The sequence below is a fragment of the Podarcis melisellensis genome, assembly GCF_964234715.1.
Source record: "Podarcis melisellensis genome assembly, chromosome: 1".
Lineage (NCBI taxonomy): Eukaryota > Metazoa > Chordata > Lepidosauria > Squamata > Lacertidae > Podarcis > Podarcis melisellensis.
This window is the reverse complement of record NC_138528.1, coordinates 90,704,660-90,722,994: the sequence shown is the minus strand read 5'-3', so window position 1 is coordinate 90,722,994 and position 18,335 is coordinate 90,704,660. Positions and strand designations below refer to the sequence as shown.

At 41.7% G+C, this 18,335-nt stretch overlaps 1 protein-coding gene across 3 annotated transcripts in view; it reads right to left on the bottom strand.

Annotated features, from left to right (window-relative positions):
• Window positions 1-18,335, bottom strand: part of PDIA5 (protein disulfide isomerase family A member 5) — a 140,374-nt gene that overhangs the window by 85,233 nt on the left and 36,806 nt on the right. For all 3 annotated transcript variants that reach the window (XM_081925165.1, XM_081925167.1, XM_081925166.1), the window contains exons 4-5: window positions 6,767-6,850; window positions 4,746-4,791 (exon numbers count right to left, since the gene is read on the bottom strand). In XM_081925165.1, coding sequence (XP_081781291.1) covers window positions 4,746-4,791; window positions 6,767-6,850 — 130 coding nt within the window. The remainder of the gene's footprint in view (window positions 1-4,745; window positions 4,792-6,766; window positions 6,851-18,335) is intronic.

Genomic DNA, 18,335 nt, shown 5'->3' with positions numbered 1-18,335 from the left:
CAGGGTCACAGAAAACAGGAATACCCGATTAAAAACAAAACATGTTCTGAAATACACATACCTAAATATAAAACAATATTAAATAATCTGCTATTTTCATGTGTTCTAAGCCTTCTCGGCATTACTGAACAGACTGCTTCTGTCTCCTTCGCTATCCGTCCTATTGTACTAGTTAATTTTTAATTTAGGGATTAGGGAGCCAGATTTATTTTAAAAAATATATTGCATAAGCAACTAGTTATTTTAGGCACTTTATGAAAAAAACGGAAGATAATGATGAGTGTCTTTTTAATGTCTATTCTCCAATGCAGCAATTTTCTGTGGCCTAATTGTACAGTGAAAAAGGTTCCTAAGGACTGATCCACACTTACCTTTCTTCTGCGCTTCCCAGGAACTTTAAAGCTCCATGTCTGATTGAGCACCCCCCTTTTTTTTTGTTCCATGCTTTAAAGCTATTCAGGTTTACTGAGGATTGCCATTTGCTCCAATTCAGCTTTAAAGAGCAGTTTTTCGTGGGAAAAGCTCCAGAGCAAGAGAAAAAGAAAAAGAGAGGGGCGGCACTTGGACACAGAGCTTTAAAGAGCAGGCCTGTGCCTGTAAAGGTAAGTGTAGATAAGCCCTTGATTTTTCCCAATTCTAGCCTGATCCCACAGGAGACTGCAAGCAAAACAGAATGCACTAGAGATTAGAGCTGATGACTGCAAATAAGGTGAGTTATTGTTTTTTAGCTAGTTTGTGCATCAGATGCTTAAAAGTGAGAAACAAAGAAACTCTTAGCTGCACTTTCCATCAGTTTGCTCACATTTGATACAAAATATAAAATCTCCTGTGAATGTTTTTAATTCAACAAAAATAGGTTTTGTACAAGGTTAAGACTCGAGACAAAAATATTTCATGTTTGGGTTTCTTAGGGAAAGGAAGATGTCCAGTGTTGTCAACTGCCCTCATTATAAAATCCCAGGTGCTTTCCCATTTGGAATACTGTACACAGTTCTTGATCCTCCTTGTTGAAAAAGGACATTTTAGAAGAAGAAGAAGAAGAAGAAGAAGAAGAAGAAGAAGAAGAAGAAGAACAAGAAGAAGAGTAGTTTGGATTTGATATCCTGCCTTTCACTCCCTTTAAGGAGTCTCAAAGCGGCTAACATTCTCCTTCCCCTTCCTCCCCCACAACAAACACTCTGTGAGGTGAGTGGGGCTGAGAGACTTCAGAGAAGTGTGACTAGCCCAAGGTCACCCAGCAGCTGCACACGGTGGAGTGGAGACGCGAACCCGGTTCACCAGATTACGAGTCTACCGCTCTTAACCACTATACCACACTGGCTCTCAACTGGAGATGGTGTAGAAAAAGGCAACCAAAGTGTTCAAGAAATTTTGGGACATGCCCTACAAGAAAAGGTTAAAGCATATAATGCTGCTTACATTAGTAAAAAGGACAGTGGAGACATAGCATCATAGTGCAGGGGTAGCCAACAGGGTGCCTTCCAGATGTTGCTGGCTGTGACTGATGGATGTATTAGACCAGCATCATCTGGAGAGCACCACACTGATAGGTTATAAGGAAACGGAGAGAAAAAAAGCAGTTCTTCTCCCTCTATGGTAACATGTGAGCTTGGGGGTCATCCAAAGAAGTTTATAGACAATATAGACAAACAAGGTACTTCTTCATACATGTAACTGACTTAAGGAATTCATCTTCACAAGCCACCTTTAAAGCCACCTCAAATGGCTTTACAGGGGGTCTAGGCAAGTTACTAGATGAGAAGTCTATCAATCAGTGTTACCTGACTAGAACTTTGGCAGCATGCCACTGAATACCAGTTGCTGGGAAGCAGCAGCAGCAACAGGGAAGGACAGTTGCCTTCATTCCCTGCTAGTGGGCCTTCAGGACGTTTATGGTTGGTCATTTTAGGAAACAAGGCCACCAACAAGATGGACCTTGGTTTCATCCAACAGGAATCTCTTTATGGGCAACAACTGCCACCCGGGTTTCCATTTTAGCCTCTAATATTGCTGCATAAACACAAACTACATCTATTTCCATAAGAATAATTCCACCTTTTGATCGATTTTATATTCATAATTTTATTGGAGGGATTTAATAACTGAATGGCTTTTTTTATTATGGTCTGCCCAGTGAGCATTTATTGATTAAAAGGTGCTAAAGGTGCTATAGGCATTTGAAAAAATAATTTGACTAAAAGGGAGGGGAAACAGCCCAAATACTTGACCATAACCTTTTATGATAACTTCTGGAAGCAATCGGGTTCACAAGCATGTTAACCAGATCTTGTCATTATTCAAGACTCATGCATCAAGCTCTTCTGCATGCTTATTTTAAAGATGCCTCCAATTAGTTTGACATGTCATATTTTTTCATCATATTCTCCCCTGAGAAGAAGACAACAGCTAGCTTTGGGGGAAAGCCCTACTTCTGGGCATGGAGTCAGATTCTAAACTTTATATTCAGAGGAGGAGGAGAGGGGCCTTGTGCAAGCCTGTTTCCATCATTTTAAAAAATGGAAACAAGAAAGGAAGAGGGAGACAGTCGGTAGATAACACACCAGATGGGAAATATCAATCCCAGTGGCAGCCAATGAAAGCAACTCCTGAGGGAAGGCAGAAACACACACACTCTCCGCTCTTTTCTGCTTGGCAGAAGCCAGCCAGAGGCTGCCCGTAGTGCTTGGGCTGATGCTGTACAGGCACCTGCCTAAGAGCACCTAGCACCAACAATGCCTAGAGCAGCTTTCCCTCCAAACAGGGGAGGTGAGGAGAATGCAGGTACAGTCCCTCTGCAACAGGGAAGAGACTTTCACTGCTTCTAAACCCCATAAGGAATGTGTGAACACGTTCCAACCAACTGATTAATAAATAATAACACACACACATTCAATAATTAGAACAACTTATGGAGTCATTTTACACATCACTTGGGAAGACAGGCTAATGACAAACTAATATCAGTGTATTGGAAGAAGCAAAGATCACCAGTGTTGAAGCAATGATTCTTCAACATCAACTTTGTTGGACTGGTCATGTTGTGCGGATGCCTGATGATCGTCTTCCAAAGCAACTACTCTATTCCGAACTTAAAAATGGAAAGCGTAATGCTGGTAGTCAACAAAAGAGGTTTAAAGACTGTCTCAAGGCAAATCTTAAAAAATGTAGTATAAACACTGACAACTGGGAAACACTGATCTGTGAGCGCTCCAGTTGGAGAACAGCCTTTACCAAAGGTATCATGGGCTTTGAAGACACCCGAACTCAGGACGCAAGGGAGAAATGTGCTAAGAGGAAGGCACGCTTGGCAAATCCACACCGTGATCAACTCCCGCCCGCAAACCAATGGCCCCACTGTGGAAGGATGTGTGGATCCAGAACTGGCCTCCACAGTCACTTACGGACTCATTGTTAAACTGTGTTTATGGAAGACAATCTTACTCAGCTACGAGTGATTGCCAAAGAAGAAGAAGAAATCTATTAATGAAGTACAGTCTGCAAAATGTGGTAGCAGTTGCAAAACTAAGTCTCCTCTAATAAGGCAGGAGGAATCAGTGTTGAGACCTGGCAGTTGCCACTACCTTCAATAATGGTGCTCAAATCTCATAACTGCCACTGTACTGTGAACTATGAGCAAGCAAGGGTCTGTGCAGATAAATTTATCTCTTTTGTTCTGTTATAAAGACCAGAAAGACAGAAATTTACGCAAAGCTTCACAATTTATTCACTTTGTATAATGTCTGGGTTATGCACTGCTGGCTCCCCTCCCCTATAATGTTTCCTCTTAGTAATTCTTCCTAAGGCAAACAGCGCCAAACACTTCAGTCTCCTCTTATAGGGAAGGTTCCCAAATACTTCCAAAACTAAACATAACTTATTTTTGTTGAATCTATTCTGTCGTTTTGAGTCCCTCCAATGACTTTTGGGGAAATCCTCTAAGTGCTGGAGAAGGTTGAAGGAAACACACCAGGTGAATTCAACTGAGTATCATTCGATTTGCTCTTCTGGAGTTTAAAAACACCTCCTACAATCATTTCAGGAACAGAGCCAAGACCTCCTGAGGCTACTTTTGTGAACAAAGCTTTTTCTTAAGCCACCATGAGGAAAGGCCTCCTATTCTAGGAGTATTCTCTGGTGTTCTCTAGGATACCCCTTTTCTCTGAAAGCTGCTTCAAAGGGCGCTTCTCCTTTTGCTCTGTGCAGTCTATTATGGCCGTGCAACAAAAGGAAAGGGGGGCAGTTTGCCCATGCTATGTGCTGGGCATCTACCTAGGACTTTAGTCCATGGTTGCAATCATATCTGAGAAAAGGCCACTTCCTCTCTTTTCCAAGCTCATCTAATGGCAGATGAAATAGAAGGGGAGAGCATTTTCACTGCCAGGGTAATGCTATTAGATACAAGCTGGCATCAAAAGGGATCTTGCAGCAAGACAAAAATAATTTACAACACACATACTAAATAAAAAACCCACTTTATTTGTTAGCAGATTGCAACGAAGTTCACAATTTATATTGCAATTTAACAGTGTCTCCATCTAGTTAATCACACACAGCTTTGCAGGATGTTTGCCTGGCAGATGTGCAGGAGATATGAGAATGGAGAGAAACCCTTTAGGTCACCCAAACAGCTGTTCCTGAAATGTATGGGGGGGAACCATCCAAATATAAAGCTGTAAGCATTAACATCTGTTCTACACCCAAACACATCTCCCTGTTCGGAAGATTTCAAACTACTGTAAATTTACCTTCAGTGTGAGTGCTCTGTTATATTCAGTGTGAAATGCGCCATCCCTGTCAAGAAACAGTATGGGGAAAAACAGCAATTAATTTTAGGAGTGCTATTAGAAAATCATGCAGCTGTTTCCTCTGCTCTGGATAAATTAAGTTTTCCTCAGCTTGCAGGGCTGTAGAAAACACAGCCATCGAAAACAAGTTCTTGAAGCAACCAGGTCTCTAATGGGCAATCACTTCCACAAAGCCTTAATGAGAGCATTTAGCACAGGCTAGACTTGGGGAGTGGCAGTTTCAGGGGGCAATTTCTATTTGCAACAATGCACTGCTATATTTATGCATGTTGGTTCCCAAAGAACAAAAAACAGTCACATGCTGAAGTCTCCTGAAATAAGTCAGCTGGGAAACCAACCTCCAACTGATTTAGTTAACACAGGTAGGGACTGTCTCATTAAAAAGAATTATGACGGAATACTGGAAGATGAGACAACGCTTTCTTTAAGTATGGGTGTAATTTTTCAGGGAGTAATTTCTTCCCCAAACTCATCTGCATTAAAATCATCCCTACTGATCCCTAATAATAATAATGTGATGAGTTTTTCTATTTCTCTCAGGCCAGGCAGATGGGGGAGGGTTAATTTTCAACTCTTAATGCTGACCCAGACTGCTAATGTTAACAACAGTGTATTATGTAATCACACACATTTTTATTCGGGGACCTCTCCTGAGTATGTAACATGCTCTTTGATAGTCACAACCAAACTTACATTATCTATGTACGCACCAGTAGATACAGTGCAATTATGTTTAGGAGTTTACAATTTTATTTGCCACTTTTGTGGCTCAGAAAGCCTCTTGGGTAAGTCCTAGGGTTACTTCAAAGTTTGAAGCTGCGAGGGGGAAGGGAATGACCCTGCTCCTCCTTGCCTCCACAGTTCAGAGGAAGCTTGGGACGTGTTTTGGATCCAGCTCCAAGCTAGGAGGAGAGGCAGGTGTCTTGACATTTGACAGGCGCTTCAACTGCCTAGCAAACATACAGACAAAGCAAGCCTGCCCACCTCCCTCCAAATCTAAACTGGAGGGGGTTGAAGGCTTGCTTTCCCATTGCACGGAACTCTGAACCCTCCTCCAGGTTTGGGGTTGGGACAGAAATTGTCTCCGACCTTGTGCTGCATTTCAGATGTATGGTGCAAGGTCAGAAAAAAACCCCAACTGTTGAGGAAGGTGCATGGTTCTGGCAACTGCAAGAGATAAACAAAAGCATTTAATATTCTTAAATATTAGCAAGCACTAAGATCTTAGTGGGACAGAGTGCACCAACAAAAAATAACTTTCAGCCACCAGCTCATCACAGCCAACCCATACCATGTTGCCTGCCCATTAAATGTCCATTAGCAGCCCAATTTTGGAATGCAGTACATATGAAAATTATTATCTCTGCCTTACGAGCTTTTGTTCTTTTTGCATAGCCACTCTGGGCTGTATGGGGAGGGGTAGTACCTCTGGTGGGATACATATTGTGTTCCTTCTGGGGCAGTTTGTCCACCTTTGGTCCCCACTCTGCACTCAGCTCTCACCTGTGGCTCCTAGAAGCTGTCAGCATGCAACAGCAGCTACATCCCGGGAAATGGCTTTGACTGGCTGGCTAAACCAGGTGAGGGTAGCCGATGGGCCTCAAATCCTCATTGATTTAGGGACTTGCCCTGCATACAAAGACAGGCTCTGGTGGATTGAGCAGACAAGACCAATAGTGGGTCCAATAGCCAAGAAGGCGGTTCCTGCACATGTTGTAGAGGGAAGTGAGGGACAGATGGGGCTCATCAACCTGGGAAGGTAGCCCATCTAGGAAAAGGAAAACACTGATACTAAACCTCTGCTGCCTTGCAAGGTATCTTTAGGAGAAGATAAAGCCAATGGCAGCACAGCCACTCTCAATCCATTATATTGCATTCCTTGACAATCTTAGATAGGATTGTAATTAAGCAGTATATAAATTGTCTCAACAAATAAAATAAAAACCCATTCTTGCACGTACTTGTAATGCAATAACTCTACCCCTTTCTCCTTCAAACTAGGGTCAACTTTCATCTTCTTGCATAGTTTTCTGCTCTCTGAATCACTGCAAGAAAAACAAACAAAAACATTTGATATATTTTTAAAAATATTAGCATTACACAACATTAACTACATGTGAACAATTCTAGTTTAGCAGCTCTGCCGCAATTACTGATAATTTAACCTAGGACACAAGCAGCAGCATGGGACGGCAACATTCAGTGGGATTCCTGCACCGTAGGAGGTAAAACTAGATGACCCTTGGGGTCCCTCCCAACTACAGTTCTATAATTCTATGATGCAATCCTAAACGCACTTAGTAAGCTGCACTGAGCAGAGTGGTACTTCCAAGTCAATACTCAGTGTTAGAATAGCTGGGCGCAGCCCTGATAGCACTTCTTTCTGCCAGCCTTCTCCTTAATGATGTTAAGAGTTACAGCCAAAGGCAGCCCCGTCCCACACTTCCAAATCATAGCACAAGGCAGGAGGGGTGGACAGACTTACTCAGCAACACCAACCCACAGTTTTCTGTAGCAACCAAGCCCATGTCAACCTTCCCATCCCAGAATGTGCCCCACAACATGAAGATAAAAATAAAGCAACACAGCCACAAATCTGCAGAATGATTAAAACGCGAAAAGCTCTGAAATTGGCTTCTCTGGGAAACAGGGAAACAGACAAGATTAACATCTAAAAGGACACCATAAAACGGCTGGAATGCCATGAATGAAATCCCGGGGAACATTTTACACATTCCCCAATACATAAATTTGTCACAAAGTTAATTGAGCAAGCAAGAGCTGCAACAGGCTAATGAAGGAGCAGAGAAATGCACTCACACAGGAATCTTTCTCATGCTACTGCACAAGGTCTCTTTATCTCATGGCAGCAGTTGGTGGCACAGGTGATTGCAGTATGATTCAACTGCTCTTTCTGTTTCTGTCTCTTTAAATCTATGAGCGACATTTATTATTTAGTTTTACTACTTGCCTCAAGAAAAATATCTCCAGGTGATGTTCAAGTTTAATATATATATATGGATAAAAACAAGGTCCACTTTTCCTCTCCTGCTCAATCTGCTCTGGAGGGTTGGATAAGTCCTAAGGACAGGTTTAGGGGGCACATGACAGGAGGAGGTGGAAGTTCTGTTGTGTCAGTGGATCTCATTTCCTGTATTCATATACCCCAGTTTGTGCTATGTTGAATTCCACCCAATACAGTGGTACCTCGGGTTAAGAACGTAATTTGTTCTGTTCTTAACCTGAAACTGTTCTTAACCTGAGGTACCACTTTAGCTAATAAATAGTCACAACCTGTACAAGGAGCTTAACAATAGGTCAGTAGGTAATCGTAGGAGGCAACAAGAAGAAATGATGTACAGTATGAAGATGTTGAAGAAGCCAGTAGTGGCATCGCATAGACATCACAAACACCCTGCATTTGCCTGAGAACACAGACACATGCAATTATATTTGTACATGTGTGAAGGGTATGAGACACCAAGGAAAATAAGCTAAAGTAGAATGAACTGAAGAAGTAACATATAAAGAAATACAGAGAGATGGGGGGGGTAGGCACAAACTATAACCAGATAGTAAACAATATCAAATGCAGATCCTAACCTACTTGTTCACTAAGGCTTAATTTCTAGAATCTAGATGGTATGCTGAGCGTTCCTGGAGGCCAATACAGAACAAGAGCCATGAAGATCTCTCCTTTGGGTGGGTGTCGGGGGCATGAGGGCTAATGATTACAATCGGCAATGATGAAGTTCCACCCAGTCTATTCTTATGGGATACTGGGAGAAAGTGGGGTGGGAGTGGTGGCTGCAATGCTTTCTTCTAAAGAACACCACCACTCATATATTCTACATGAGATATATAAAGACCAGAGAGGATGTGCATCTATTGGAATTAAAACCCACCTCATCAGTTTTCCCATACTAATGTTCCTAAGCATTCTCAGCAGCAGACCACACAGTCCCACAGAACATGTGGACAAACTGGGGGCAAAAAGGATCTGTGTTTTAATGCCCATATAAGATTAAAACTTATTTGGGCTCTGCTTCGGGCAGCAAAATGACTTGGGCCGGAACTGCTTTAATCTCCACTGACTTTGCGGATAACAGCTGGTTATGGATAAATCCTGGCTAATACCAAATCCTTGTTAAGGTTGGCCCTGACATAAGGCCTGTAGAAGAAAATATGGGTATAATCCTGCAGCCTAGCCTGGAAGTATTATATCTTAGACTGGCACAAAGTGGCAGGATGAAGAGCATTAATAGCAGGGCCAAAGACAGAAGAGGCATCTTCAAAGATTCTTGGATTGAGTCAAACTGAAAGGCACAGAGCAACATGCATCTGCGCACCAATGTGCCAGCATGGACTGAAATTGCTGAGCACACATTCAACACTTGAGAAATGAGGAACTGATTAAGGCCCTTCCCTACACGAAGTGCTGCTTTTGCGGTTGCTGGCATTCCTGTTAATTCTCTCGACATTTTCAAGCTGTCTTTACGGCAAATGTGAAGAATGAACAATAAATAAATTAGCACTATGTTGCAGATAAGACGGGAGAGCTTGGGTGAGAAGAGTTCAGCACATACCCTGCAGATGGTAGTTAGTCTGAGCAGGAAGACTGTAGCATACAGAAACGCATGATAATCAGCGGTCTGGCATGCACTGACATTAGCATTTTAAAGCACTAACTAGCAAAACTAAGACACTAAGACAGACTTCCTCACTTAAAGGTGAACGCTTTCACCCATTAAAGCAAAGCTTGCAATCTTGCCAAGGCAATGGCTTCTCACATGTAGTGCATGCCAGACCACATCAGAAAGGAACAGCTGACGCTGGCTAAAACACCATCGTGTCCAACACAGACCTCCACAAATTTTGCAGTGTTGTACACACCATGATGGTGGCCCGGCACAAACTTCCACCCCTTTCTTAGATCTGCTAGGGCACCAGGTGATTCCTTAAGCAGCAGATGTTACCACCAGTACTAAAGTCAGCTTTATGAGACTGATCTCATTATCATCTTAAAATGTGGAAACGAGGAAACTGTGTAGTTCCAGTACACTGTGCAAATTGTCTCTTTAAAGCCCCCCAATTAAATACTACACACACAGCTAAAGTTAACTTTTCACCAGTGTAATTTAAAACACAGAGAGACTCATTCACACCAGGGATGAGAGACTGTGAGCAAGTGGGGGGAACAGGGGACAAGAAGAGCTGCTTAACCCTTTCTTTCTTGGCACTTTATTTTCCTGCTCAAAATCACCACCTCCCCCAAAGCACGACTTATGTTTTTCCTCTAGAGACAGGGAACAGAAGTTGAGAGAATTTAAGTGCCAGTGGAAAGTGCTAAGCAGCTTTGTCCCTGCCATTATTCTGCTTAAACACAGTTGCCTGACACTTCTTGTTTTTTTTAAGCTGGTAGTGGGGTGATACAACACATGGCTGCACATACTAACTAGTTTCCGTCTAAGATCAGTCTTGCAGACCCAATGGGGGTGTACTTTGTACTGAAGGAGTACGGTAGATCATGGGAGAAGCCATTTTGTCCCCTCTCTCATCTAATGCCTTATGAGACTGTCCCAGTGCCATCTTTGAATGTGGTAGATCAGCAGTAGTGCATGGCTACTGGGCAGCCACCCAAAGCATCTCTTATCATTTTCAATTACATCCCAGAATGAGACAAGTCATTCAATATTTCCAATCACTGGGTTAGTTCCAAAGGTTTCCTTCGACACGTGGGAGCTTCTTTCCATCCTCAGAAGGGCTGTTTTACAACTTGTACTAGAGCACTGCATGAGAAAACCAAAAATAAATATATTATTTTACTTGATGCAAACGGAAGCATAACAACTGCTATAGAACCTAGCCAATTTTAGCACTACGAAAATAATTCCATCAGCACCTGTGCAAGTGTTTGCTAAACAGTGCAAGCAGCTATTTTCCTGTATCTTTGAATCCTACTCCTTTAATTTGAAAAGAAGTCACAGCTGTGCTGACTTTAACTGCTAAATATATAGCAATTTAGTGCCCACAGAAGCAGTTGAGGCCCAAATCAATGCCTAATTTCCCATTCTGATCTTTTACCTGCATTCTAACAATGGTTTGACTGTCCCACGGACGGTGATTGAGAAAGATTATGCAGTGGGAGAAAGCAGGTTATTCATATCCTTTGAACCACATCCTTCCAGAGGCTGTTGACGGGTACTCATAAGTGTCATAACTCACATTTATTATTATTTTTATTCAATTTCTACACAGTCCCCTAGAACTGCCCTTGAAGTCACTTACAAAGCATAAAGCACAACAGAAAAATACATAAAATGCATCAATACAATTTAAAACAAGATCACAATCCTTCATCACAAAATCCTTGTTAAACAGCCCTCAGGCAGGAAAAGTTTTTTCTGGACAGAGGCAACAGGCCTTTTGCCCTCTGGATTCAACCTCACCTTGAGAAAAGCATCTTTTGCAATCTCACAGTCTGTATACATTTCAGGGGAGGATAAGGAAGCATGAGTGTGGTTTGTATCTGATCTAGACTTAACACAATGCAAGCGAGTATCCCATCAGGTGAACAGAGGCAGGGCTGTTCCAACAGTACATGAGACACTTACACTTAAACCTGCCAGTATGGATTGGCTATGGACAGAATGACACAAACCGAAAGCCTGTTCAGACACTCAATCTCCTCTCACCTCCACATAGATTCTTTCTACCTAATTATATCACAAGGTCAGAAAGAGAGCTTTCAGATAATATGTGTACAACTTCTCAGTACACATATTACCTTCCTATATGCAAAGAAACCAAAGGTGCAGCTCAGTCTCACCACATACTGTACCTTGAGCACATTTTGACTGAAATGGCCATTTTGACCTCCCTCCCTCCTGTCTTCCGTCCCCTTTCCACAGATGCCAGAAAATAAACTACCTTACCAAGCATCTGCTTCAGGAAACCCTTTCTGACAGCATTTGGTTAATGCCCTCCTTTATTCTGAATAACAATGTAATAGAAAAGCAGAATCAGTTTTCTGCTCTGAGGAGAATGTCTTTGGAATTTCGCCAACATCCTCTTAAGGAAAAACACCTCACCTCTAGTGTGGAAAAGGGTAATTAGGACAACAGCTCTTGTGATGCAAGAATGTGTATGAGAGAGAAGGAAGAAGGGAAGTCCTTAATAGAGTTTGTAACTCTCTTGATCTCAACACCCCTCCCTTTTACCTAAAGTTCAATGCAGTAGAAAAATGCAGGTAGGCTTGGCAGTGACATCAAAATTGTGCTCTTGTAAAGAAGGAGGTCAAACAACTTTTTAAAAAACAACAACAACCCCACATTACCTTCAATTCACTTACACTCAGTTATATCTTTTCTAGCACCATATACTGATATTAAGAAATACAAAATTCATACCTTTAGACATAATACATTCTATAACGCAGTTCAATCTGAAAAAGCACAACTAGTGTATTGGTGTCTATTTTTTGCAGCCATAACCAGGAATTTTATAATAGTAGAAACTGTTAACAGTGTGGCTCCTTCTTAAACATCTGCTGTTAATAATAGTTGAGCCATGTGATCCTTAGATCTAAGCACAATTGGAAGTGCCACAGATAATCATTACGCCTTCAAGTAACAACTAGAGGTCATGATGGCAAAGCTTCTATAAATGTACAACAGAACATAGCAGCCTTGGTTGAATACCATTCATCTAATTCAGAGCAGCATCTGTAAATACAGAAGGCGGCTGCCCTCATGTGATTAATCCCCAACCTTGAAACCACAACAGAGTTGCCAAAGGACAGTGAGAAACTATCCATTTGGAAAGAATTAGCTAAATATTCATGCTTTTATCTCAGAATGCTGTTCCTAAAATAAAAACAGAACTCTTTGTGGTACCAATTCATATATTACAAATTTCTGCATAAGTTTAATCACTGTGTGACAAAGCAACAAGTATTTAATAGTGTATCAAGTTAGATGTGAAGGTTTGTGTTGCTGCTGTAGCCATGTTTCTTGGGCGGGGACTTGTTATTAAGTTATTAAAACTTCAGATTGAGTGACAATAACTGCCTTTCTGGAATAGACAAATACATCATCTAACAAGCTCGCAGTCTATATTGTTCAAAGGAAGTCAATTTAACAGCATGGTAAAAGCAGAAACCTCATTGCATAAAGACTATCACCTCCAAAATAATTGGGATATGTTTTAGTGATGTCAAACTTTGCACTTTCCTTGCTCAGAACACAAACGCTGAAGACTTGTAAAGTTTGTCTCCAATCCAAAGTGAGCACTACAATCTTCTCTGGCTTGCACTGTAATGAAACCAGAGAATATCTTCTCTCTTACTTTCCCAGTGACTGCAACAGAGGTGCACCTCACTACCTCCATTTTAATACATTTTAATATGTAGTTTACAGAAAGTGCCTAACCTCCTTTGACACCAAAAGTCATGGAAATTATGTTGATGTTTCCTAAAGAAAGCTTCGACGCCAGAATTCTAGCAGATGATCAAGTGATTGAAGTCCTCAAGTAAGGCCTCGTGGCCAGACTAGGTAAGTGGAATGGGGCAATGGGAGATGCGGGTGAGATCCTTGAATGCTACTTCGGTCCCAGTGATATGATCAAGAATACATCAAGGTCCAAACTGGACCTGGAAGAAAAAGAGCCATTTTCAGATTCGTTTAAATTAAATTTGCTGGATGCAATTCTGAATCAAGATTGTGTTTGCTTATCACTAGTGTTGTTTTTCAGACTTTGAAGCCATGACTAGAAGGAGATTCATTGGGAATTTGGACTCAATACACTTGGCTCTCCCCCCCCCCATCATTTCCCTGCTTTCTAGTAAACTAGCAATTTAACTGAAAATATAATTAGCAGTGTGTTGAACAAACCCTCTCATTGTGCTGTGGAGGAGGAGGAGGAGGAGGAGGAGGAGGAGGAGGAGGAGGAGGAGGAGGAGGAGGAGGAGGAGAGTGCTATGTAGATCCTTCAAATGCAACCCCTTCCCAAGCAAAACTCGACAATCCTACATATGTCTACACATCAGCTAGATTGGGCTGGCACAGTGATGTCTGAAAGCACATACAGAGGATGTCGTCAAAGGGTCCATGTACTTTTCCCTGTGTCTCAGATTTAAGATCCTCTGCCAGAAAAGGCTCTTTGAAAAGATCCAACACATTATTATTTTTCTCCATATTCTCAAAGCAGCAGTGTTGGCGGTATGCTTTATGAAAGAGAAGCTAGGGAATTGTGCTAGGAAAATGAAAAACATATTGGCTTCTGCTCCAGCTTCAGGGACTCTTTTGGTGTCCCTATTATTACTTCTTCCTAATTCTGTGGTAGTAGTGGAACCAGTAATAGCAATTCATATTTATATGGATCCTCATGGATTAATGATATTAGGCCTTTCTGTTTCAGTCCTTTATGACAAGGAGGGAGCACCACAAAGGAAGTGTCGAAATAAAGGCTGCAAGAGCTCTTCCTTGAAAAAGGGGGGGAGAGAGGGGGGGGCAACCCCGGTATGATAATGGTCTCTTGCTTCCACACATGGACAAAAACAAGAAGACCCTCCCAGACTGAAATAGAAAGACCCAAACAGACAGATAAAGAAATGCCAGCCTGAAGTCTATGACTCATCTCTATGCCTCCGAGACACAGAATCCAACAACTGAAGATTTCAATACAGCTGTATGCAGCTCATGTCAAAATGATTTGAAAAGGAAGCACTGATGGGCAAAACAATTATATTGGGTGTGGCGGGGGATGGGGTGGAGAAAAGTAAAGAGAAAAGACCAGGGAGATGTGAGTGACAGAAAAAAGAGCTCTCTTTTCCAGATTTCTTTTTAAGGAAATGAAGAAATGCCCTACTGTAACTCAGCCTGCAACTAAGCTTGAGCAGGTGCAGATGAAACAACTGCACATTCCTTCCCTGCCTCCACTTTCCTGTCCTACTTCCTCTGTTGTCATCCCCCACCCCAATCAAATATTAGATTGTAATTTCCTTGAGACAGGGACCTGCCCTCTTGTACTCTGTACAACACCATGTATACTGATGGCACACAGTAATCACAATCCTAAATTTATGAATGAATGAATATGGGCACAATTCAGAGAAAATGGGCATGCTTAAAAGTTACTGAAATCAATGTAACTTAAATGTGTGCTAGACAAACCTGTTTGGAAAGCAAATAATAGGATAATGAGGTTAGGGAAGCCAAGCAGCAAAGTAATTTTGGTCTCAATGTGAAGATTCTACAGGTATCAGTGGTATTTACTTTGGTGCAAGTCAGAACAAGACTTCACCCCTCATTAGCAAACAATTATGTTAGCAAAAATTATGCTCAAGGAAACTCCTCAGATTAAATCATCTCCTGCTGAGAAAAATCATCTCAAATGCATTGCCTGAGACAGTTTACAATCTTGCCATCAGCACTGCAGCTTTCCCCGTGGAAACCGCTGTGATAAGAATACCATTTAAAGATCCACATTAGTAATCTATGGCTAATTAATTCATCATACCGATTAATGACTTTGGCACTGAATGAGGACACTTCTTCGCTTTGCAATACCAAGAGCTGTTTCAACCCAAAGACAACAGACTAGCAAGTCAAACGCGAGGCAGGTGTCTTTGGATGTCAACCATAAGGAATGGAGAGTACAACTCAACAGCATAGCATTCCAGCTGTGCAGAAACCAGCGTGCTATAACAAATGGCATTTTCCAAGGAGAGGCATGTTAATAAGTGAATCTCTCTTGAAATCGACACCACTGCACAGAAATAAGCAGTAGGTTAAGGAGAAGTGCCAAACACAGCACAGGATCTCCTGGTGAAGAAAGACAGAGGGACTTTCATCATTTTAAAAAGAAAGAAAAGCTCTTTCATCATAGCCTTTTAAAACAGCTGACAATCCAATTCTCAAGCAACTTGACAGAAGGAGCTCTGCTGGCTTCAGTGATCCTCTCACTTGCCAAAGTACTTTGAGGATCAGCTTGGTAAGAGAATGGTCCTGTCATTCAATAAACTTGCACATATGTCTGGCTATGTGTGAGAAGGAACAGGAAGATGCACATATTTAAAGTTTTAGTGTAAATGCAAACATTTTTGATCTCCTATTGAGTTCCAGCTTTTCATATATACTGGGTCAGATCCAGGCTTTACATAAGTTCCACTGAAAGGACGCTTCACTGAAAGATATGGGGTGTTTTCTCTTATTCCTCCTCCAACCTGCAGCCCACTGTTCCCTCAGAAAGCTGCTTCCGAGGCTTGGGGAGGGGGACCTTCTTGAACAGCATGGGAACAAGGGCACACTTTGGTAATTCAAATTTCAGTGGAGCCATATTCTGCTCAATTCACTAACGTCCTACTTATGGTGCCCCCTAGTCTTGGCGCCAAGTGCAATTGAAATGATCATGCTGCCCTAAATCCACCTCTGATTAGAGGTGGGACTGAGAGCTGCACTAACAGTCCCTGGGATACAATCCAATTTTCACACGCCTTACATGGGGCACATGTACTAGAAAGAAATGTGAAAACTGGAAGAAACCATGGAAGAATCAACTTCCAACACCATCACCGCCACAGTGGTAGATTCCACAAAATGTGTAACTAGACTCCAGGACAGCACAGAAAAGCTGCAAGGAACACAGGTTGCCCTGAACTTAATTATACAACATCATTCAAGGGCTTTAAAGAAAAGGCACAGTGGGGAACGCTTGATAGCCAAACTTTTAATTAAAAAAGAATAGTCCTGAAAATTCAGTCAATGAAACTTTAGGGAAGAATTAAAAGGAAAAAGTCTAAAGCAGTGCAGCACAGAGGGATATGAGGTGAGGACTCCTCAGATATGCATAAGGATGAGGTGACCTGGGCATCACTGACTAACTGACTCAATGGCTGCAGCACATGTTCTTATTCGTGCTATGGAATCAGTCTGGAGGAAAGTAATAACACTGATATCAATACAGGTCCTATAAACCAGTTATACCTGCTAAGCAATTTAAAAAATGGATGCAGTTTCCATAAAAAAAGAATCTATATCCCTTTTACTAGAGGCTGTTAAGACCATGTACTGCAGAGAAATGGAAAGACCTCAGCCTTCCTACACTAAAATTTAGGTACTTTAAAATATGGAGCATAATAATGATTGAGAATTTATTCAATCAACTGCAACTCTTAGCGAAAAGGCAAAAATGGAGGGGGGGGCAAGTATTTAGATATATGGATTCAATTTCTGACATGCCAAAAAAAACCAAGTCAGTAGATAGCAAACCTGAATCCTTAAGATGCTTCTGGGAATATTAACATAGGCAAAACATAAGAGATTCTGTACACCCCGTGCGATTTATGACAGAAAGCCAGAACATTTAATTCTGTCTCCTTTTTCGTTTCTCCTCTGTATAAAATTTCAATACATTATAGCGGAACAATGAATGCAACATCAGTGATGTATTTGTATGTGTTTGGGGATATTTCAAACACGGCCTAAACATTAAAAACTTCTCTCCACATTGCCTCAAACCCATTTTTCAGTACGATTCTAGATATTGCTATGAGTTTGGGAAGTGGGGGGGAGGGAGAGGCTGTATGCAGAAAGCCTTCTGACCCCTGGAACCAGCCAGGCTAGCTTCTCGATGAGGTGATCTTCTAGGTGATGGATCATTAAGAGAACAAAGGAAAGGGTCTCTGTGTGAGATGACAATTGGGTGGAACCCCCTCCCTTAACTCAAAATTTGTTAGAAGGAAAAGCCAGAATTGAGTAGCAATGATGTAAGCTAAATCAGCGTTTCCCAACCTGGTACCATCCGGATGCTGTTAGGGTTCAATTTCCATCATCTCTGACCATTATCCATGCTGGCTGGGGCTGATTAGAGTCGGAGTACAACATCTAAAAGGCACCAGGTTGGTGAAGGCTGTACTAAATGTTGTTCTCTCTTTGGCAGTATAAAATTTTACATTGCCCACTCAAGTCTTTACTAATGGAGTAGAGAATCATCCTACTAGCTGCCCTAACTCTTTTCTCTTTTCCCCCAAATCCTTAGTTATTCAATGAGTTCAATTTTAAATGGCTATGAATTCAGTATGTTAAGCACAAACAATATTAGTTTTTAGAATTTTCCATATGCTTTGACTGAGTTAACAGCAACTATTATCCATTTCAACACAACAAAGCTTTTATTTAAAAAAATGCTTAAACACATAATACTAAGAAAAACTTTCAGCGCATGCTGTTTGACATAGCTTGCATGAGCAGGAACAACCAGTGAGCCTTGGACTTGAACACACTCTCCTCCCTCTCCTTCTCCAGTGTGTGCCTGCAAGGAAGAGTTTGAAAAATTGTTCTTGGTTAACCACAGTTTGCCACGTTGTCCAGGCCTAAAATTGTGGTTCACCTTCAAAACGGTTAGCACAATGTGTGAATGGGACCGATTAATGCAATGCCTGCCCCTTGGTCACTGCATTGGAAGAATGCCACTCTGCCTAGACGACCTCATTCAGAAGTCTACCTCTGGGTCAGAGAAGAGCCCATTTGG